This window comes from Watersipora subatra, chromosome 10, assembly GCF_963576615.1.
Source record: "Watersipora subatra chromosome 10, tzWatSuba1.1, whole genome shotgun sequence".
Taxonomy (NCBI): domain Eukaryota; kingdom Metazoa; phylum Bryozoa; class Gymnolaemata; order Cheilostomatida; family Watersiporidae; genus Watersipora; species Watersipora subatra.
In genome coordinates, this window is record NC_088717.1 from 24,703,296 (window position 1) to 24,727,353 (window position 24,058).

General features: G+C 41.0%; 1 protein-coding gene across 1 annotated transcript; it reads right to left on the reverse strand.

Annotated features, from left to right (window-relative positions):
• Positions 1-2,981: 2,981 nt before the first annotated feature.
• LOC137406909 (uncharacterized) lies at positions 2,982-3,939 on the reverse strand. The gene is made up of 2 exons (XM_068093511.1): positions 3,706-3,939; positions 2,982-3,527 (listed from the first exon to the last, which is right to left on the reverse strand). The coding sequence occupies exons 1-2, from the start codon at positions 3,937-3,939 to the stop codon at positions 2,982-2,984; spliced, it is 780 nt and encodes a 259-aa protein (XP_067949612.1).
• Positions 3,940-24,058: the final 20,119 nt, after the last annotated feature.

Below are 24,058 nucleotides of genomic sequence, written 5' to 3' on the forward strand. Positions count from 1 at the left end.
ATTCTAGTCTATCAACGAAGATCTCATTTTAAAAGTTCTTCTATCTTAGCAAGGAATATATATGTCATTTTATTTTAGCAAGGAAAGCACCAGATACATAGATTTTAAAGCCGAAGTTTGAGGGATGTACATAAATGAGATATACATAGACTATAGTCTGATATACATAGACATTATGCCTTAGTCAAACTACACTAGTACAGTAGCTAGTAGAGTAAAGCCTTCCATTAAACTAACCTCCTTTAACACAGATTTCGCTGAGCGAAAAGAATAATGTAAAGCTTTTGCATTGCATTAAATATTTACTATGAGAGGAGCTGTGTCTATTAGTCTGGAGCCACGAGTAGAACTTGTGGAAAAAACATTGCATCACTTAGAATTCAAACTTAGATGTTTGACGCAGCGGCCAGTCACTGCCCACTGACTATTAGGGTACTAATATGTCACATTATATGCAATATATAACATTATTTTATACTTGGTGAAAAGAGTTCAAAACTCAGTACAGACCTTTACAGACATTACTCAGCAAAAGCGAATGGGTTCACTTTTTTAGATTAAAAATCATTACCTTACTATGAAGTTGTCTCCCACGTGAAGTCATCTGAAACAACTAATAGGTAAATATTTCACCTCGCACATTTAAGAAACTAGCTGGTTTTCTCTTGGTAAAAGATTCTTTTATAAACATGATGTTCATGCGTTTATAGATTTACCGATTATTTTAAAACTATTCTGTTTTGTATTATTTTATGAATAGTCAAACCTTTGAATAGTTGAACTGCCATCAGAGCATTTTCGCATCACCAGCTAAAAATATCATTGAGTCACTCATGATATATTTACAAAATTAGCTGTCACTTGACACACTTTGTTGATATACACGTATTAGACAATATATCATGAGTGGCGTAATGATATTTGAACAATGAGTTTATTAGTATGAGTGAGCAAATCACTCTGGTTTAACTAATTTAATTGAATTAACTTAATTTATGCTCAAAATAATCATGCTTGTCTACAGACTTATTGCAGTTTTGTTAAAGAGTTGAAATTGTTACAACATCTGAGATAGTTCATGATTTCACAAAGGTAGATACGAAGGTTTTTTGTTTCTACTTACCGGATTTTCACTGTACTCATCAATGGTGTTAAATTGAAACTGCTTCCTTGGAATGAATTTAAAGGCTTCTTTAATGTACACAACATACATACTGTGAGGCAGCAAACTCTGCAAATAAAGAATTTGCTCATCAAATTAAAAAATCCGAAACTTTTCAAAGCACTCAGTTTGTATGAGAAACACTGTAACTATGTCTATCTTGTAAAACTCAATTGGAACAATTGTTGCATACTTAATACGCCTTTATTGTTAGGGTGCACTGCACGAGAACTGCATTACACTTTGAGATAAATTTATTTTGAATTCTGAAAAGACCAAATTTAATATGGAGTTGGTAAAATCCTTGAAAATACACCATATGGCTTGCTTTGAATAGAATTAAAGACAACTTTTAAAAGGAAAGTGTTTGAGCATAGTTCTACAACTTTGGTTAAAAAAATGATACACCCTGCTTTCCCCCTTTTTGAAGTTTTGTAATTTTAGTCTTTGTGAAAATTATGTGACGCACTCCAGAAATGATATTGTCTGCCAAATATATATACGCTATATATTATAAGTATGTATAAAAGTATAATTCTATATATAAAAAAATACAAAAAATGATTGTTTTTATATATCTAAATAAATATATTTTTTATTCATAAAAATTTATATATATAAAAGTATACCTATCAATCTATGATTATATAATGTAACAACATATAATACAATTATATAATATTGTAAAGGTTTTGTGCGACCTCCACTTTCCCCCACTAGTACAAGACTTGTGCATGAGTACAATACATATATTTCTGCTTAGTTCATCAAGGTGTACAAGAAATGAATCAAGTGACAAGCAATGAACAGGCCCAGAACAGCTCTGCTCTACTAGACAAATGTCCGGGCTTATATAGCTGCTAAACTCCACCCCTGTTCTGCTTGGTTAGACCAGCACAGCTCAGCCCGGCTCGGCTCGGTCCAGCTCGGCTCGGTCTTCAGTCGGTACGGCTCTGGCTTGGCTATGCTTGACTCGGCTGTACATCGGCTTGGCTTGGCTAAATGTAAGGGAACGCCATCCACCACACACTCCCTCCCATTGGCGACTAGGGTCTCCAATTCACATCCTGTGGGAAGACTAGCTGGGCCAGAGCCTCATGTTGGCGGGCTCCATAGTGGAGGCGCTCTATCTCCTCCAATAGTAGCTTCATTCAGTAACTCCTCTACGCTGTCTTTTGTCAGAGTGGCATCCAGCAGCACCTCTGCTCTCTCCTCCGTAATCTCCAACACTGCGGAATCTGGCCATCGCGCCTCGTCCCTCTCCATGTTACTCCCTTTGTAAGCCACCACATTTGCCAGTGTTGGCCTACCCACTCCTTCTCCAGTTTCTTTCAAACTCATTGTCACCGAAGTCAGTAAATCCTGTAAAGATGTGTTGCCTTTCCTCTCCATCTTTTCCAGCGCTCTGATTTCGTTCAGAGAAAACGAGTGCTTTAATAAAAAATCCATGGTTGCGTCCCTGAGAACTGTCCTACCTCCTTCCCGCGCGACCTCCGGACCGTTTTCCGTTAATTCCATCGAGTAGCAGATACCATCTCCGTATCGTTCCGGCCTCCTGGTTGTTCGAGCCGGCCTCGGATTGTGCAGGACCGGAGTGAATTGGATTGTGGGGATGATGGGATCTGGTGTTGCGGTCTCTTCGGTCTCTACAGGGTTTGATTCCGGCTCTCTCGGAACTTTCTTCCGTGTGGCCAGATTGATTTCTTCGGAACTAGGAGGGTGTCCTTAATTTCCTTCTTTCTCCGATCCGGCTAGATTTTTCCTGAGAGTTACCTCCTCCCCTTGATTCTTTGCAGCCTCTAATAGCAACTTTTTTCAGCTAGGGTGGCATTATTGGCACAGGATCTATCCTGCCCTCCTCTTGCCTTCTCTCCGGCCTGCTGGGTCGAGCGCCCTTCATGTTTGGACCCCTCCTTGGCTCTAGAGTGGCTGGGGCCTGCCCCAACCTCTCTGGGCAAGGGTGATAAAGCTTCAGCCTTTCCTCGCTCTGAATGGAAGATTGTCTCTGCCGTTCCACCAGATACGTTTGGTTCCCCCAGGCCTTCAAGACTTGGTATGATCCCACGAACTTTGCCTGTAGCTTGGGATTTTCTCCTCGTCTTCGGCGTTTGTTCATGAGCCATACCCAGTTGCCTGGGGTGTACAGCAGTGGTTCTTCCTTATCTTCTTGTCGCACCGCCATCTGGCTTCGCTGGAGCGCTTCGTGCACTGTCTGCAGCATCCACTGCACCTCAAGAGCGTGCTCGTGGGCAGGAAAGAGCTCGGTCGGTGGGGGTGACTTTCCAGCTGGTATGGCAACCTCAGCTCCCGTTCCAACATTAGCATGTTGGCCGTCTCTCCCGTCGCAGAGTGGGGGTGCCTCTGTCTGCCCTCATCAGCTGAGGAAGTAGTAGATCCCACGTGTCCTGTCCCCAAGTCAAGAGCAGCGCCCTCAAAGAATCTCTGAGTCCCCGGTTAATCCGTTCCACGACTCCATTCGCCTATGGGTGGTTCGGAGCCGTGTGGGTCTTTTCTATGTTCCAGAGTTGGCACAGCTCGGCCACCAGTTGGCTCTCGAACTGTGCCCCCTGGTCTGTGTGAATCTGCTCGGGCAATCCCAGATAGCAGAAGACCCCCTCATCCAGTGCGTTGGCGACCACCGGGGCCGTGGCATCAGGTAGTGTCAATGCATCCTGCCATCGGGTGAAGTGGTCGGTAAGAACCAATATCCATTGTTCCCCCTTGGTGTGACAGGAAATGGTTCCACCAAATCCACGACCACCTTCTGCCAGGGTCATCTTGCGTAGAGTCTCCTTTTTCCTCCGGCTGCCTTTGTCCCCTCATGCTTTGCGGCCTGGCACACCTCGCAACTCTTGATGAGCCGCCTGACTGTGGACGTCAGCCCGGGCCAGTACCACGTCAGTTGGAGGCGACCTATCATCCTTCCCACCCCAGAGTGAGCAAGGGCGTGCGTTTGCTACAATGCGGTTTCCCAAATGGCGGGGGGCAGATGACGCACCATGCGGGGCCATGCGTGCTTCCAGCATGCTGTCCTGTCGTAGGCGCAGAGAGCCCAGCATGTGATGCAGGATGTCCAGCTCTCTGCTCCCGACCTCCAGGTGTTCTGCTGGCACCTCCTCCTCAGTGGCGATGGCACGGTACATGATGGCCACTGGTCCCTGACCGGTAGCCTGTGTCCTTGCTAGTTCGCCCTTTAGTCCTGTCACTCCTGGCGAGACTGATAGCCCCTCGGGAGAGCCCCCGGCACCAAGGTTCAATCCTGCCACTGTTGGGGCGGGAGTCCCGTGCAGGTTGCCAGCCGGCCCCCGGGGTATGCGACATTGCCCAGGGTCGATCTCGTCCCATCGAGGGTGGAAGTTCCATCCAGGCAACTGGTCGATACCCACATGGCTAACAGCCCTTGTTTCTTTGCTAGCTCCTTCCGTGAAGGGCCCCTGTCCCCTGTTCAATGCTCACGCATTGCTGGCAGTCGTCGCAGGTCTGCCTGCTCAATCCATCCGCATTCCCATGGCGAGTCCCTAACCGGTGCTCCAGGATGTAGCGGAACACCGCCAAGATCTCAATTCACCGGACTACTTAGTTTGAGGGTTCCCTCCTCTGGCATAGCCACCGGAGTGACGCCTGGTCTGTCCGTAGGAAGAACTCCTGGCTATACAGATACCGCCGAAAGTGCTTGACCGCCTCCACTACTGCAAGTAGCTCTTGTCGAGTGATGCAGCAATTGCGTTCCGAGAGGGTGAGGGTTTTGCTGTAGTAGGCAATGACCCTCTCGCAGCCCTCTTGTACTTGAGACAGCACAGCCCCTACTCCACATCTGCTGGCATCCGTGTCCAGGATATACTGCCTCTGAGGATCTGGATAGCCCAAGATCGGGACGGTGTTGATGCTTTCCTTCAGCGTGTCAAAGGTGGCCTGCTCTCCTTTTGCAGTCAGTCGGTGCAAGGGTTGTGCTATAGTGGGAAACTCCGGGATGTATTGTCGGTAATAACCGACCGTCCCGAGAAATCCTTGGAGTTCCCTTACTCTGCGCGGACTCAGCCACTTTGCTACTGCCTCCATTTTGTTGGGGTCTGTAGAGACTTCGTTCTGGCTTACTGTGTGCTCCAGGTAGCGAGCCTGAGGTTGTAGTAGCTCGCACTTAAAGGGCTTCAGTTTTAGTCCGGCCTTGTGGGGTCTCTGGAAGACCTCCTCCAGCCGATGTAGATGCGTATCAAAATCCGGGGTGATAACGATAGTATCATTTAGATATAACAGCGGTGTTCTCCAGTGGAGGCCATGTAGGACGCGTTCCATGAGTCTTTGGAAGGTGGCAGTGATGGACGTCAGTCCGAAAGGCAACACCTTTCACTTCCACAGCCCGGACCGTGTCGGGAAGGCTGACTTCTTCTGCGTGTCTACATCCAGGGGCACCTGCCAGTACCCGCTCACCAGATTGAGCGTGCTAAAATAGCGACTGCTGGACAGGGCGTCCAGGCTGTCGTCGATCCTGGGTAGCGAGTAGGCATCCTGTTCCGTGATGGCGTTGAGATGCCGGTAATCAATACAGAAGCACCATTTCCCGTCCTTCTTCCGGACCAACACTACTGGGGAGCTCCAAGCTCCTCCAGCGGGCTCGACTAGTCCTTGTTTGAGCAGGTCCTGGACCTGCCTCTCGGCCTCTGTTTCTTTTTCTGGTCCGAGTCTGTGAGGGAGTTGTCAGATTGACCAACTACCCTCCTTAAGTAGAATAGAATTTTCCACCTCCGAGGTCCTTCCTACGTCATCATCACCCGTACTAAATACGGTAGCATACCGATGCAGCAAGGTTGCCAGCCTGGACGTTTGTCGCCTGTCCTCACAGTTTGACCGGATCAACTGAAACAATTCTTCAAGGTGAGCCGGCACTCCATTGATTGAAGTCAGACCGGCGTCACATAGTAAGGGATCGTTGTCTTCGACCTGCGGGGCCTCCATTCCCATGTACGTGCCGATAGTGGCTCTAGACCGAAAAGTCAGCGACCGCTCCGTAGTGTTCATACAGCAGGTGATGACTTGTCTCTTGGATCCTGACTGGTTCAGGCTACTGGCCAATGGAGGTCTGTTGGGAAATCCCTTGATTAGTCCCATGGGGCAATAGTTCTGCGTGGTGATGCGACAGTGTATCGCCATCTCTGTCCGGGCGGGAACCACTACCCCCTTATCACCTGCATTTTGCGCTGGAGCAACCGCCCTTGCCGGTCCGTGCAGACTAGCTGTCTGCTATCCACCCAAACCACCGGTTGCTCAAACTCGAGAGTGCATTGATGAGCCATGAAGAACGGCATTCTGAGGATAGCATCCTCGCTCAGTTGGCTCACTATAAAAACCTCCTCCGTCTTCACGTCCCTCAAGCAGATAGTTAGACGGATTATTCCGTAGAAGGGAAGCCGTGTTCCGTCAGCCTATAGTCCGTGGCTGTCACTCTCCTCGAGTCGGTTCCGCACGGTTCCTGGCAATCGATCGAATACCTGCTTATTGATCAGATTGGTGGTGCATCCGGTGTCCGGTAAGAACTGAATGGGCCGCCCCTCTACTTTTCCTGGGAAAAAATTGCTGGTGGAGTGCGGTCGGCTGAGGGCTTGTGCTCTAGTGGTGTCCTCTAGGACATCCTCCGTGAGGCCTGGAAAGCTTCCTTTCCATGGTGGGGCGAGGTCAGCACTTTGAGCCTTACCACGCCCGAAGCAGTTCTGTTGCTCCTGTGGTTGCCACTCCCAAGGCGGAGAAGGGGTCGGCCCTGCTGCTTTTAAGGCAGGCTTCCGACTGTCTGGTTCAGTGGGGATGGTTCTCAGTGTCTAGGGCGGAGGGGATTTGGGAGTCATCCTTCTACAGTTCGGGCTACGTCCCTGCCGTTTGCACGGATGTGGGTTGGCAATATCTGAAACAAGGGGGCTGTCCAAACTAATCTCACCCAAGAACTGGTAATAATTCCGTGTCATTACAGCTCCTTTCTGTACAAGAATTTTCCTAGGCCTAGTCCTTGCCGGTTGAGATCAGCCATCAGCCATCGTCAAGTCCCGCGAAATTCTAGTATATTTCCGTCTTTGCTTGGCCTTGGCACATCCAGTAGTCGGAGCTACTGCTGTGGCCGTCCTCCTTTTCCCGAAGCCGGTTTGGTGTGGCGAGGGAAGTTCTTACGTACCTGCCCCGGTTGGCCACATCCCCAACAAAGAGTAGCTGGCTGGCTCTTTTTTTTAACTAGGGCATGCATCTGCTCCTGGAGTCGCTCCACCTCGTCTGTGAGAGTTTGGATCAGCCGGGCTAGTTGTCCTATGACATCGGTCTCGGCCGAGTTCACCTGGTCAGAGGTTCTTCCCTCCAGGACTCGCACCGAGGATCCGGTGGGCCTACGCTCGCCTCCCGGGATTTGGAGATAGTCATTTCTCGCTCATACAGCGTCTGCCAGCGTGGGCGTAAGTACGGCCAACAGATGTCTCTGCAGGGCAGGGTCCCTCAGCAAGCTGCAGAAAGTCTCCATAGCCATGCTATTTCGGTGGCGATTCGGCAGGTCTCCGTACTCAATGCACACCAGCCTCTCCACCTCCATAGCATGCTCCTGCAGCGTCATGTCCTCCTTTCTCTTAAGGGCGTTGAGTTGGCTCAGCGCCTGCTTAGCAGACAGTCCGAACCTTGCCCAGAGGGCATAGAAAATGGCCTCCTGGTCATCGGCTCACCCACAGTTCTCAGCCTGCTTGCCCAACACTTCCCGGAGATGCAATAGAGTTGTTCCTTCTGTCCACTGGTTGGCATCGGCTACTGCTGTGAAGCGAGTAATAAAATATTCCACATCTCCTTTTCCAGTATACTGGGGAGTCCTGAAGCGCGGTGGCGGTTCCTGAGCTCTCGGCATCATCAACACCCGCTCTAGTGCCTTGACTAGTCGGTCGGGTCCTGGGTCAGCACTCCTGTCTCTCCTATTAGCCATGTCTGGCTCCTAGTAGGTTTCTACTCTTCTCCCAGAGCAGTGCCTCTACTGTGTTCGCGGCTGCTGGCTCCTTTCTGGGTTTCTTCCCGTGAGAAGTTCTTCTAGTAGAGGCACACCGCTTCCTTAAGCAAGTCCTGTTGGATCCCTTAGTAGTTTTCTGCTTCTGGAGCAGTGCATTTATCGGTCCGATTGGCAGGCTTACCGCAGCTCTTCTTGAGTTTCTTCCGATAGGAGGTTCTTCTAGTAGGAGCCTGCTGCCTCCTCAGATAGGTCCTTTTAGAAGGTTTCTGCATCCGGAGCAGTGCATCTACTAATCCTGCAGGGCTTTTCACAACTCTCTCTGTGTTTCTTCCAGTAGGAAGTTCTACCAGTAGGAGTGATGCTGCCGACTTCCGGCAGCCCAGTTAATCCAGAGTCCAGTGATCCAATGCAAGTTCTTTGGTGGAGTTCTAAAGATCGTTACCAATCCCACTGCTGCCACCGGTGTAAACGTCTTGTGCGACCTTCACTTTCCTCCACTAGTACAAGACTCATGCATGAGTACAATACATATATTTCTGCTTAGTTCATCATGGTGTACAAGAAATGAATAAAGTGACAAGCAATGAACAGGCCCAGAACAGCTCTGCTCTACTAGACCAATGTTCGGGCTTATATAGCTGCTAAACTCCGCCCCTGTTCTGCTTGGTTAGACCCAGCACGGCTTGGCTCGGCTCAGTCCAGCTCGGCTCGGTCTTCAGTCGGTACGGCTTTGGCTTGGCTATGCTTGACTCGGCTGTACATCGGCTTGGCTTGGCTAAATGTGAGGGGACGCCATCCACCACAATATGTTATATATAAAGTATAATTACCTAATATATATAAAGAAATGCTTTCTGGTTATTTATTTAAAAAAAAAGATTTAAAAAGGGAGAAAATTATGGCATCTTGAAAGTAAGTAAGTGTAGGCTAAAATAAAATTTTCAAAGAAAGAATTAGTTAAATATAGGCAGTAAGTATATAAAGTAAGTATATAGAGTAAGTATATAGGTTATAGTGTGTGTATAGAGGAAACAATATGGCTTAATCTATTTACGAATAATTCAGTTTATGATGTAACATTTAATTGATAATTGTAATAGTTTGTAGGAATGAAAGATTCTGTCCTAATGTTAGGACATACAATATTTCACTGTATATAGGTGGCTAGCTGCATTACCCGTCTACAGAAACAGATTCACGTGCAGCATAAGGTTTATTGAGAGTTGTCTTTCATACTGTAAAACAACTCCAAATATGCAGTCTACTGAAATTGTTGTCCTGATCAGAGAATGCATGCACATATACATTTCAATGTTGATGAGAACAATGGAAATCTGCAATGTGTCTTAGAGCTAGATGCCTGTGAAATCTAGTAAATATTCTAGATTCATGTGTCTAGATTCATGCATCCGTTCACCCGTCTATATTTGCAGTTGACGATCGCGCACTTCTGCTGCTGAGCCCCCGCCTCGGCTGACCAGTCTTTACCCGCCAAGCAGTTGACAATCGCGTTCTTGCACTCGCCTTGCAATCAATCGCTTTGCACTCGCAATCAATCGCCTTGCAATCAATCAACTCGCACCCGCCTCGCAATCAATCGCCTTGCACTTTCCTCGCAATCAATCGCCTTGCAATCAATCGCCTCGCATCAATCGCCTTGCAATCAATCGACTCGCACCCGCCTCGCAATCAATCGCCTTGCACTTTCCTCGCAATCAATCGCCTCGCAATCAATCGCCTCGCATCAATCGCCTTGCACTCGCAATCAGTTGCCTCGCACTCGCCTTGCAATCAATCACCTCGCACTCGCCTTGCAATCAATCACCTTGCACTCGCAACCAATCGTCTCACACCCAATCGCCTAACACTTAATCGCCTCGCACTCGCCAACTCTTTCATCCGGAAAGCCGCGCCTGGAGACTCTCGCTGTACTCGGGGCAAAAAAGGTCTCCTACGCATCCCCGAGTGACGCCACGGCCCCAAGCCTAGCTGTGCTACCCGGCGTTGCCCGGGTAGTAAAAAAAGTCTTTGCACAGAAAATTGATTTCTATTTAACATATAACAACATTTGCCCTTCTAACTTTCAAACTACATATCATGAAAGAAGTGTTTTGTGTAGTTGAAATAAATTAAGAGAAAATAGAACAACTGAAAAGGTTTTCAAACCAGTGTAAATTTAAAATTTCTTAACTTTCAGTGACCTATATCTTTTGATAACGTATAGTGGAACCTTAGTTCTCAAACATAATCAGTTCCAGAAGGTAGTTCGAAAACCGAGTTGTTCGAGATCCGAAACATATTTTCCCATTAAAATAAAATAATGTAAATTTTAATTCGCTCCAAGGTGAGAAAACAACTTCGGTAAAGTATTTTTTCAACATTTTACACCATAAGCTGTACTTGTACCTGGGTAATAAAAACGTATTTGCACAGAAAATTTATTTTTATTTAACATATATAACAGCATTTGCCATTCTAACATTCAAACTTCATAGGTAACATGATAAAACATGATAGGTAACGTATCATGAGAAAAGTGATTTGTGTAGTTGAAATAAAGAGAAAATAAAAACAACTGTAAAGTTTATCAAACTTTGTCAAACAACTAACTTTCAAACTTCACATCATGAGAAAAATGTTTTGTGCAGGTCAAATAAAATTGAAAAATAAAATGAATATAAAAAGGTTTAGATGTAACAGTGAAATAATTAGCAAGTAATAGCTAAATTGAGTCTGTTTTGCTACGATTACAATATGAGATGATTCGGTAATGATACAATTAATACGAACTGAGAAAACAAAATAAAATTTGTGAATATGTTGAATTAATAATAACAATTCTTGCATAGAAATGTGTGTATAAAAAGTTACTGTTTCACCAACAGTTATCCATCAAAACTCTGAATACGACGATACCGGTACGACGATATGTTATGTAAAAATAAAATATTGTAGTGTTTTTGTCTGATCAGAGGTGAGAGAATCTAGATGCTATTCCCGCTCGAGATAATACAATTGTCTGCGTGAAAAGTAGTGACCTTAACAGCGATTTAGCAATTAAACCTTAAAGAAAAGCCAAAAATAGAGGTTCACAAAAACGGCGTCGTGTTTCATAGAGTTAATAAAATTTGATCACCAAATTCTAATATCGAGAGAGTCTTTGTCGATATCCGAAAAATGTTTAGCCGAAAACAACATAGCCCTAATACGTCGAGGACAAAAAAGCATCGTGTGTCATGAAGCTAAAAGAAAGCCATCCCATTGAAATTATTACGTCATTTTTGTGTGAAAATGGCAAACGATGAATAGGTTATGTATAGAGGCGTGTACTAACCGGAGATTCCCGTTAATGCGCCCTAGATACCTAGTAGCCACTGATAGTCCGAAAGGTACGGTATTCTATAAGGCGGACACTCAATCAAACACGCAGACAGACAACGATTGCCATTTATATAGTAGACTAGATAGATGCCCGGTGTTGCCCAGTTAAAAAAAAGTCTTTGCACAAAAGATTTATGTTTCTTTGACATATACAAAATTTGCCATTCTAACTTTTTAACTGTATATTATAAAAAAGTAAATTAGCAGAAAAGATAAAACAACTGAAAAGGTTTTTAAATGTAAGTGTGAAATAATTTGCAAGTAATAGTTAGAGTATGTCTTGCTGCGATGATTACAATAAAAAGTGGTTTGATAGTGAGGCAATTAAAGCAAACTGATAAAACAAAATAAAGATCATGAATAATTATGTCGAATTAACAATAACAAAGAGTGCATAGAAGTGTGTGTATAAAAATTGTTACTGTCGCTGCAGAAGCTATCTATCATAATTTTGAATATGACAATATTGGTACTTCTCAATAGTCGATATTGGCACAGACGGAAAAATGAGATATCAAAATAATACATTAGTGAAGCGCTCGAGGGTACTTTGCTTGATTAAACCAAAAGGAATTTAGAGGCAATTCCTACTCAAAAATGTCCATGGGAACAATTTTTAGTTTTATAATTTTTTTGCGATTGCTCTTCGCAATAACCTCAAACTGAAGATTGAAATTGTGCATTACAGTTGCGCTGTAACCAAACATTTAAAATTGAAACGGTTCAATTAAAAATTACAAATAAAAAAATTTAATAACAGATTTTGAAATAGTTTAAAAAAAATTTCCAAAGCAGAACAAACGCAAAAGGTGATATGAATAATGTTGATTCATAATAAAATGTATATATTTAGTTTTAATCTTGATAAAGATATCTAAACAAGGATGAGCTCTATAAGATAATAGCAGCTTAGCCTTGAGAATAGGTAATTTTGTTTGAATATTAGTGACTGCACTCATGGCAAGTTTAATCTCAGTGCAATAGAGACTTTGTACCGCTAGGTTTCAATCACTATAACTGGACACATCAAAGAAAGTTTAATCTCAGTGCAATAGAGACTTTGTACCGCTAGGTTTCAATCACTATAACTGGACACATCAAAGAAAGTTCAATCTCAGTGCAATAGAGACTTTGTACCGCTAGGTTTCAATCACTATAACTGGACACATCAAAGAAAGTTTAATCTCAGTGCAATAGAGACTTTGTACCGCTAGGTTTCAATCACTATAACTGGACACATCAAAGAAAGTTCAATCTCAGTGCAATAGAGACTTTGTACCGCTAGGTTTCTATCACTATAACTGGACACATCAAAGAAAGTTTAATCTCAGTGCAATAGAGACTTTGTACCGCTAGGTTTCAATCACTATAACTGGACACATCAAAGAAAGTTCAATCTCAGTGCAATAGAGACTTTGTACCGCTAGGTTTCAATCACTATAACTGGACACATCAAAGAAAGTTTAATCTCAGTGCAATAGAGACTTTGTACCGCTAGGTTTCAATCACTATAACTGGACACATCAAAAAAAGTTTAATCTCAGTGCAATAGAGACTTTGTACCGCTAGGTTTCAATCACTATAACTGAACACATCAAAGAAAGTTTAATCTCAGTGCAATAGAGACTTTGTACCGCTAGGTTTCAATCACTATAACTGGACACATCAAAGAAAGTTCAATCTCAGTGCAATAGAGACTTTGTACCGCTAGGTTTCAATCACTATAACTGGACACATCAAAGAAAGTTCAATCTCAGTGCAATAGAGACTTTGTACCGCTAGGTTTCAATCACTATAACTGGACACATCAAAGAAAGTTCAATCTCAGTGCAATAGAGGCTTTGTACCGCTAGGTTTCAATCACTATAACTGGACACATCAAAGAAAGTTCAATCTCAGCGCAATAGAGACTTTGTACCGCTAGGTTTCAATCACTATAACTGGACACATCAAAGAAAGTTCAATCTCAGTGCAATAGAGACTTTGTACCGCTAGGTTTCAATCACTATAACTGGACACATCAAAGAAAGTTCAATCTCAGTGCAATAGAGACTTTGTACCGCTAGGTTTCAATCACTATAACTGGACACATCAAAGAAAGTTTAATCTCAGTGCAATAGAGACTTTGTACCGCTAGGTTTCAATCACTATAATAACTGGACACATCAAAGAAAGTTTAATCTCAGTGCAATAGAGACTTTGTACCGCTAGGTTTCAATCACTATAACTGGACACATCAAAGAAAGTTTAATCTCAGTGTAATAGAGACTTTGTACCGCTAGGTTTCAATCACTATAACTGGACACATCAAAGAAAGTTTAATCTCAGTGCAATAGAGACTTTGTACCGCTAGGTTTCAATCACTATAACTGGACACATCAAAGAAAGTTCAATCTCAGTGCAATAGAGACTTTGTACCGCTAGGTTTCAATCACTATAACTGGACACATCAAAGAAAGTTTAATCTCAGTGCAATAGAGACTTTGTACCGCTAGGTTTCAATCACTATAACTGGACACATCAAAAAAAGAAAACAAAAGATAAACGTTGAGATTTATAGATTAAAATATTGTTTTAAAGGTTTTTAATCTCGTTCTTAAATGCATTTCATGTTTTAATACAATATCAGTTATTAACAATATAAATTATAATAATATATAAATAGAGCATTTAGTTAATTAAATTCTACTGAATATTCAAAGGTAGAACAATATATAGGAGGACTAAATACTAGTTCCTTTGTAAGCCAGTATAATTTAATAAATGTTACTAGAATAAAATACAATCAGTGTAGCTGTATTTCTCTATATCAGAGGAATATCTTTGGCTTAAAGATATACTTACACAAAGTTTCAGTAAACTTTATCAGAAATTGTCAGTATTTTTATCGTTTAAAATTGTTTTTGATGTTTGAGGTGACCTGAATGCTAAGATGTTTCAAAATAAAAATGGACAAGACTTGATCACGGTTGAACCGCTCTGATAAAAATATATGCAAGGTCATGTCACTAGTTGCTATTATTGTTATAGTTGATACCAGCTATTGATATTTGCATTCAAGTTGCATGATTCAGCATTCATTACGCGTCTATAATTTGTCATTATCTTTGCCCCTATAAACCTCATCTTCACTTTTTCTTGATCTGAGCATTTTAATCTCAATCAAGTTTTGTCAATTTTAATCTTAAAACATCCTGGCAGTCAGATGACCTCAAACATCAAAAACAATCACAAATGATAGGAAGATAATGATATTTGCTGATAAAAAATAATAAATTTTTGTGTAAGCTGATCATTAAGTTATAGCGATGTAAAACAATGCTGGTGTATTTTGAGGTCAGTATAATATAAACTTTGTTTAGAAAACCAATTCTACAAAAAGTTCCTTTTTATTCTCTGAATCAACATATATTTGATAAAGTGACATAAAAGAGACTCATGTTTTTCAGGTCGTCTCTAAATTATCTATAACTAGAAGTTAGTGATATTTTGTTCAAAACTTTCGAAGAGTTGAGTTAAAAACATTTTGAATTTGAAAACATTTTGAAGCTCTCATTTCGATAAGAAAACGCTTATGAGTAGGCAGTATTAAATGTGAAAGTAAACAGCATCAAACTTCATATTGGGAATGCATCAGGATGCAGCACAAATTGCATTATAGGGATTCATATAGTTTCTTTTTTATTCAAAAAAGACACTAAATAGTATTCATAGCATATAATATATTGTAATTATAGAGTTTCTTAATTGAAATGTGTTTTGGACCACTTACTGTCATATCTCCATCCATTCCCTCTGAAATAAACGCGCAGTAGAAGTCACCATAGTTTTCTATGCATTCTTTCAAGAGGCCTAGATACTTTCGTATGACTGTGTCAACAAATGCTGCATCCATCTGGCTTAGCGTTAGCTCAGAGTAAACTGCTTTTCTACCCGTGAGAGTGTGCCAATGAAACAAATAGGATATGGCCCTACAACAGTTTCATTCATGCTATTACCATCAACAAGATGAAAAATATTTCTCTTAGATTGCTTTTTGGATACAGTATTAGCTAGTTACGGTTATACAAATAACTCTCACAGGATATTTATAGTCATATGGTGTCATAGATAGTCACAAGTGTAGATCAGTCGCAAGCTAGTTATATTTACACGGACCTCAATCAGTTAGTTATAGTCAAAAGGTTGGTCATGAATCTTCGATCTATAAATATAAAAATGGTGTTGCAAATTTACCCATTAAGCTATACGGACTACTCGACGGTGCAATGGATTAATCGTGGTCTTAGTCATTACATCACTTGACTTACTCACACGTAAACCGCTTAAGCCTGGTTCCCATATCGATTGCGAGACTCCAGCGGTAATATTGCCTAGCAAAACGCTTGCGACACTAGTCTCGGCGGCTTATGTTTACATAAAGCTGCATTTCTAATAACAGCATAAAAATGTTCACTCGTAATGCCGTTTCAATAATGCTGACCTTCACCTGTACATTGCCTTTTAAGAGGGTTTCGCCTGCGGCTCTTCGCAAAATTAGAACAACGTAAAACTCTTGCGTTGCCGGTGGCAACTACCGGTGGTACCCGCCCATAGGTTCTCATTTCACCGCTAATAGCCTGCGGTGTTGTCGCCGGTGCTTTGCGACGTATATAGAAACCAGGCTTTAAGGTAATTGACTAGCACATTTGATCATTACCAAGAATGCAACGTTTATTAATCTAGATTCCGATATGGTTAGCTGGCAATAAATTACCAGGTAAATTACCGAAATTCATTGGTAGCTATTTTAGTACCTAACAATGCTGGGCATTCACCTAATTTTTACAATAATAAAGATCATGCCAGTCCCATGTCATGGCTTTAGGTAGGGAAAAATGATTTCATCACACTGGATTTGAACCTGCAACATTTGGCATCACCTCCTTGCACCGTACCACCTGCCCCAATAACCACCTGCTAATCACAAATACTTTATGGTAGTTACAAACCTATCACTTGGATTTCGCAGCTGTACATAGAATACTGTTTCAGGAGTAGCCATAAATCCTAAATATTGCATCGCGGATGCTATGACAATGTGGGTAGAATTTTTCTCTTTCTTTGTGTTTACGAGTAAATTTCCTACAATAACATGAACAGGCTTTTCTCGCTAAATGTACCAGTACCCTGGCAGTCTCAAGGGTAGAGAGAGATTGTTACCCTTAAAGCACAGGGAAATAACTACGTGTATGAAAGTGAATGATTGGTGAAGTTGTGGGTATGAATCTCATGTGATGCAGTTTTTTTTAGTATCTAACCATGACTGTTGAAAGATGAATGGGGACACGACTCTTATTGTAACAAAGATTAGCTGTAATCTCTAGCACAGAATTACTAAATTGGTGAAGAAATATTGCCTTGAGCTTTAGAATTGCTCGCTGACCAAATAGCAAATAGGCAGCCTTTAATACAGCGAACAAATCATTTATAATTGCTGTCATCATGTGGTGTCAAGAATCAAGTTACCACAAAACTGGTCAACAGTTTAATGAAAGTGTGAGAATGAAAAAATATTTTCCCAAAACTTACTTCTGGGACCCTGGTTTATTTTTTTGAATTTTAAGTATTTATATTTTAGTTTGCTTGGTTGCTTCGCCAGTTTTATTTTGCAATATTTGTTTATATATTATTAGCGCAGTCAAATATTGGTTCTTATTTAGGTCTAATCTGCAGTATGATAAAAGCCATGTTCCTCTATCCAAAGTCATAGCTGTAGATTAAAGAAAATGATCACGGCGTACAGGATTAGAACTTACCGCTTTCAGTCTGTTGGACTAATGCTTTAATCTATGGAATTGAGAATTATTGTGAGGATAATGATTTTTTACGCGTTATCCGACACCCCTGACTGCCAGGCTACTAGAAATAATAATGTCTAAATATTTACATCAAAGTTCTTTAAAAGATACTTAGACGGGTGTAATTGCGTTGTCGTGAGTTGTACTTTGGTACCTCCCATAATTGTTTTTAAAAGGTATCTGTAAAAGTATAGGTGAACAAAGGTTGATTAAACCTTTCTATACCCTTTTTTATTTCCCAGCCAAGTTTGCTCAAGATATTTTTACATCTTGGACCCGCTTTTTTCCAAAATCTATGAATTTTTATTGTAAAACGCTTTTCCATCCGTCTGTCTGTCTGTCCATCCATCTAAAGCTAAGTCAGAAGTTAGAAAATAACTCCTTTCAACAAGATTCAAATTCACAACTTTTAGCTCAATAAACAATCACTCTACCATCTGGGCCAATTGACCACCTTGTTGTATTATCGGATACTATTGTAACTAGTTGTGACAATTGATGATCTTTCTCTTGGAACACAGGGCTGCCAGGGGACTAGTATTTATAAAATAATTATCTCTTTAAAAATCTTCTGTGTTACAAAACAAAATCCAGTTGCAATTGTTGTTGGCAATCCCTTGTTGTCAAAGTAGAATTATAAATGCTTGCATCGGTTGTATAAAGACCTACTCTGTGATTTTCACAGTCCAAGTCGGAACCCAGTGGCAAAGGAATCTCGATGACTGAAGACATGACCGGCATTGATTGGTCGCTGAATTACTTTTAAATGTTTATCCACTCTCGCAGTATCTCGATGAGTGTTTACAAATGTGTTATGTGCTGGCATAAAGAGCAGTTTAACCAAACACTGTTGATAGTAAGCTTTGGACCTTTAAGTTTAGGCTATGACTGCAATGAACTCAGCATCAAAATTTTCATATCTATAAACCCTTGCAAAGAGAGTTTGTTTGACAGTATAAAGCCATAGCCTAGTAGCATTGAATGCCTGATCTGTAAACAGTGACTTGGGATTGAAGTTGGGATTGAAGGATGACCTTGAGGATGATAAAAGGGATGACCTTGAAGATAGTAAAAAGGATGATTTTGAGTCTTAACTTTATTGCTACCAAAATAATTTATTTACTCTGACATAATTACGTATTTGGTAAAAATTAATACTTGACAAGGGTGCATATAAACTGCCATAACTTTTGCACTGCATGGTCTATAACAAATGTTCTAATACTAAATTAATCAACATTACATCTTAGGTGAGCTGCTAGAAAATGAGCCGGGAAACTTTTACGGCCATTATTATTACAAATTATTCCAAATTATTGTTGTTAAGTTGTCCAAATTATTACAGCTTACAGTACTATTATCACTGCTAAAAAATTATTCACTCTTAGAAGTAATATGATTTAATAAAAATTACCCAAATTTCATTGATATGCAATTGGTGAAACCTGCAAAGCTGTAACACGATGTACACTACTGCTCAATGCTACAAAGAAATTATGATAAAAAATAAAGTGTTCAAAGCAAAATAAAGGTCAAGAGGGCTATAATATATTTTATAAATAAAATATGGGCTTGAAATGAGAGTAAGTTGACTTATGCGCTCAGTCCTAGAATGCGTTAAACTCGTATGTTGAGGTATGACTGTAATCAGAAATGTTTTGTACAAAACATCATGCTGTTCTTGGCCGTACGCTGTCAATAAGGGCATCGAGTCGTACCTGGTGGCGCGTGGTAGGGAAAGAGTTAAAATGTGCTCTACAACTGAACATGCTGCTAGTTGTTAAAGTTACTTAGTCACTAAACCCAGACATGTACAGCCAAGCTCACAGAGCCATCGCTTGTGCAACAATTCTCTTAAAAAACTCCCATGGCCTCTGCTGCCAGAAAGCTAAGCAGACGCCAGATCTTTGAAGGATTGCTCTCACACAAAACTTAGTTTTTAAGCTAACACTTTACAGCAAGTTTTCAATTGTGTAATGAAAGAGGACACAGACTAAAATAAAAACATTTGTACTTCCTACCTGGAGCGATATGAAAATATCTGCCAAAGGTTAGTGTCAGCTCTTTTGAAATTGGCTTGGCTAGCTCAGCAAAGTAGGTTGTAGGACATGAATCCAACTTTGTGTAATCCTTCATCAACAGAGAAATAAAATCATTAGTTCACCGTGAGTTAAAAACTCAGAAGATTTGTTGAAGCAATTCAAAGTAGCAACAACATTTTCAACTGTGTGCTTGCGATCACGTATTCCATCTTTGTCTTATCCAAAACTTGCTCATTTTTACATCTGTGCTACAGGTTGCACAGAAGCTGCATCAAAAGGCTGCATAAATTATGCCCAGAATATTTGTATTTATCCTTACACGCGTATGACAAAAATAGTTTTGTCATACGCGTGGAAGAATCCAACACAATGGCATCAACACCAATACTAATAAAAGCCTATGTATACATACAACTAAAACTCAGTTTTAAGTTTTGTACAAACAACTGCATCAAAGCTCTTAACTCTTTGGTTACGCACACAGCAGACTAAATAAATACTTTCCTTCTTTAAAATTTGTATGTTCACTATAACCGAGCGTACAAATAATAGACAGTCACATGAATATATATATACAGATATATATATATAATTGTTTCCTCACCCCGGATACCCCGTATGGGTGGTAAATTCTGCTCTAACTCGGGTCTCCTACCAGAGACCTGGGAGTTTGAGCACTCGCCTCAAGATCTTAGCTGTTCCCAATAGCGCACTTTTCTGCAACTCACCTGAGTTGATTGTTGTTGGTATTTGGGCAAGCCATATTTTATGTGCTGGTGTTATTGCGCCCAGTGCCCCAATGACTACTGGGATTACAGTTGTTCTTACATTCCAGCATTTTTCAATCTCTTCTCCAAGAGGGAGATATTTCTCTAGCTTTTCTTTTTCTTTGCTGGCTATATTGTAGTCATTGGGTACTGCTATATCTATTATAGTAGCCTTCTTGTTTTCTTTGTTTACTACCACTATATCTGGTTGGTTTGCTAGGACATGCTTGTCAGTTCGGATGTATAAGTCCCAGAGGATCTTAGCGCGGTCATTTTCATTGACCTTACCAGGAGCTTCCCACCAGTGTTGTGGTTTATTAAGGCCATACTCATCACATAGACTTCTATACACTACACCTGCGACATGATTATGCCGCTCAGTGTATGCGTTTCCTGCTAGCTGCTTGCATCCACTGATGATGTGTTGGATGGTCTCAGGTGCATCTTTGCACAGCCTGCATCTAGGATCGTCTTTAGTGTGATAGATTTTCGTTTGGAGTTGCCTTGTTGGGAGCACTTGCTCCTGAGCTGCCATGATTAGCGACTCTGTATTGGCCGTTAGGTTTCCTTTGTTCAGCCACATATATGTCTGGTGAAGATCTCCAACCTTAGATATTTCTTGGTAGTAAGCACCATGAAGAGGTTTCGTGTGCCAGTCAATTTCCTCATCATCCGGGCGTAGGTTCGTTGTAAGAGCAGCCGATTGAAATTCAGCTAGCAACTTATCTGAAATGGCCATGGAGGCTGCATATGCTTTGATGCTTTGCTCCTCTTCTTTCACTGTCTGCTGTACACTTTTGAGTCCCCTACCGCCATCTTTCCTTCCAAGATACAATCTAGTAGTATCAGATTTTGGGTGGAGTGCTCCATGCATGGTCAGCAGTTTACGAGTTGCTATATCTGTTTCTTTGATGGCCTCCTCAGTCCACTTTATTATGCCTGCTGGATATCTTATTACTGGCAGTGCGTAGGTATTTATTGCCATGACTTGGTTTTTGGCATTGAGCTGGCTCCGTAAGACCTGCCGAAGGCGTTTTTGTATTCGGTAATGGCTTTGTGACGTACCTTGGCTTCGTGGTTGATGTTGCTTTGCATAATCCCCAAGTACTTGTACCCTTCTTCTATATCTTTGATGGTACTATTTGGCATTCTTAGGCCATCTGTGAGCATAGAATGGCCTTTCTTAAGAATTTGCCTTCCACATTTCTCAATACCGAAGGTCATTCCGATGTCCTTGCTGCATACCTGAGTGAGGTGTATTTGCGAATCAATGTCACTTTCTTTGTTAGCGTACAGCTTGATGTCATCCATGTAGAAGAGGTAGTTTATCTTGGTGCGACTCTTAAACTGGTACCATATTGAGTCTCCTCCAGCATATTGCTTAGAGGGTTTAGGCATATGCAGAAGAGCAGCGGTGATAAGGAGCCCCCTTGATAGATGCCTCGCTTAATTTTGACACTCGCCAGCTTTTTGCCATTAGTCTCCAGTTCCGTCTTCCATTTGGTCATTGACATCTTGATGAATGCCACAAGAACAGGGTGAACACTGTACATACTGAGGCACTCAAGTATCCAACTATGGGGAATTGAGTCATAGGCCTTTTTGTAGTCAATCCAAATCATGGCAAGATTGGTTTGCCTTTTCCTGCTGTTGTGACAGACTGTCCGATCCACCAGTAACTGATGTTTAGCTCTTCGGGTGTTGCGCCCGATTCCTTTCTGAGCACTGGTCATATAGTGACTCATGTGCTCTTCCAGTTTGTCTGCAACTATTCCTGAGAGCAGTTTCCAAGTGGTGGGCAAGCTACCCACCACTGCTATTTATATATATATATATATATATTTATATATATTTATATATATATATAAATATATATAAGTATAAAGTAGCACTCTATATATATATATATATATATATATATATATAGAGTGCTCAAACTCCCAGGTCTCTGGTAGGAGACCCGACTTAGAGCAGAATTTACCACCCATACGGGGTATCCGGGGTGAGGAAACAATTTTTTTTTATATGTATATATGTATATATATATATATATATATATATATATATAGGCTTCAAACTGTTAAGGAATTTCTAAGTACAAAAAATCAAAAGGTAAAAACAATTGTGTCCCATAATTTCTTTGCTCTATAAATGCATACATACATGCAAGGTAGTCTTAATATTCTTATTTTCTTTAAACCAGTAGGTAAAATCTGTAGTTCCTGATTTTCTGACTCCCACCATGTGTACACTGGCAAGACACGCTTGCTTGGCTCTAAAAAGAAAAACATAATATCAGAACAAAGCAGACTAGCCACAGCAATTTTACCGACAGCTGTTTGCAACTCAAACTCCATGATATAACATTCACAGTTGCAATATATCAGCTCTTTCTCAAAGGTGCACAAAAATTCGGAAGGTGTTTTACACACTGAGGTGATGGCCGTCAACCATATTGAATTGTAATCAGTTTAACACCGCCATGAACTGGCATCGGGTAAGCATTCAAATCAATCAATACAATTGTGATTATAACAGCCGTGTGATTGCTTTTATTGAAACAAAATTGCTCATGGTGTTATCGCTAGCATGATTAAGAGGTATTCTTCCTTGTTGAATCACGGTTTTATCACCTCCAGCACGAGAAAGCAGCAGACAACTTCAGTGATGCAGCTTATTATTTTCTGATACATAAATTGCATTCAATTACGACTGGCCAGTCAATTCGAGCTATGCTACAACAGCTCAATAATAATATTTACTATAATAAGAGAAGTGTTTGTTCTTTTGAAGCCATGCCAGGAGCGTCAGGAATAAAACTGCCTCACACTACAATTGAACTCGGGTACTCTGTTTTACAGTCTGGCAATTTAACCACTACACCAATAAGTGACCTTGCAGCCATTGTACTTTAACAAAAAAAAACATTTTATGCATGAGTTGATCCAATAGAACTAGAAATTCCCTGTCATACAGCCCACGACCAAAATGATATTGGAAAAAGAAAGGGTACTGATGGTTGAGAAATGCAATATTAGCAGTCAAATGGCACTGCAGTGCAATAGGATAACTACAATGGTAGCTGTAATGTACTGGGTGTTATTATATACAACAAACAGCAATAATGAAAGGAAAATATTACATGTTTATATCTCTCCCCAAGCAATAGGAGAAATGCAATATTGGCTAATATTAGTAGTAAAATGCACTGATATTATTAGAATAACCAATATTATTAATATAGTAAGAATAGAAAACCAATGCACAATTTTGTTTACATTTCAAAACGTCATAGCTAACAATATCAAGAAGTTGTGATATTTATATAGATTTTTAGAAAATCTATATAACAAAACTATTTAGAAAAAATAGTAACAGTAACATATTGCCCATCATCGATGTTATTAGTGTGACTATAACAATTCAATAGTCATCCAAACTTTTAACTAAATATTCCCACGACCAAACAAGAGTGAAACGATTGATTGGGAGAATTATGATAAATGCACATGTGCACACAACTCCCGAAAAATTATCCGTTAACGGCCGTCACCAAACCCTTGCAACGGAATCCTATCAACAAATTTAACTATTTTTCAGTAAAGTCGTTTAAGTATAATAATGATACAAAACGCATATAAATCTATTTAAATATGTTACCAAGCCTTTGAAGGGTTGACGCAAATACCTAAAACTAACCCATCTGATCGGATTATACATAAATAGACAGATTTATTAGGACGAAAGTCGTCACAAAACGCTTGAAAAGCTTCGTTTAATAAAAGTTTAGACCGGAAATTGAAATGCCGAGCGACAGAGAACAGAACGATAAAGTCTTGCCACAAATCGCCACAAAACGCTTGAACAGCTTGGTTTATTAATAGTTTCGACCGACCTACGAAACG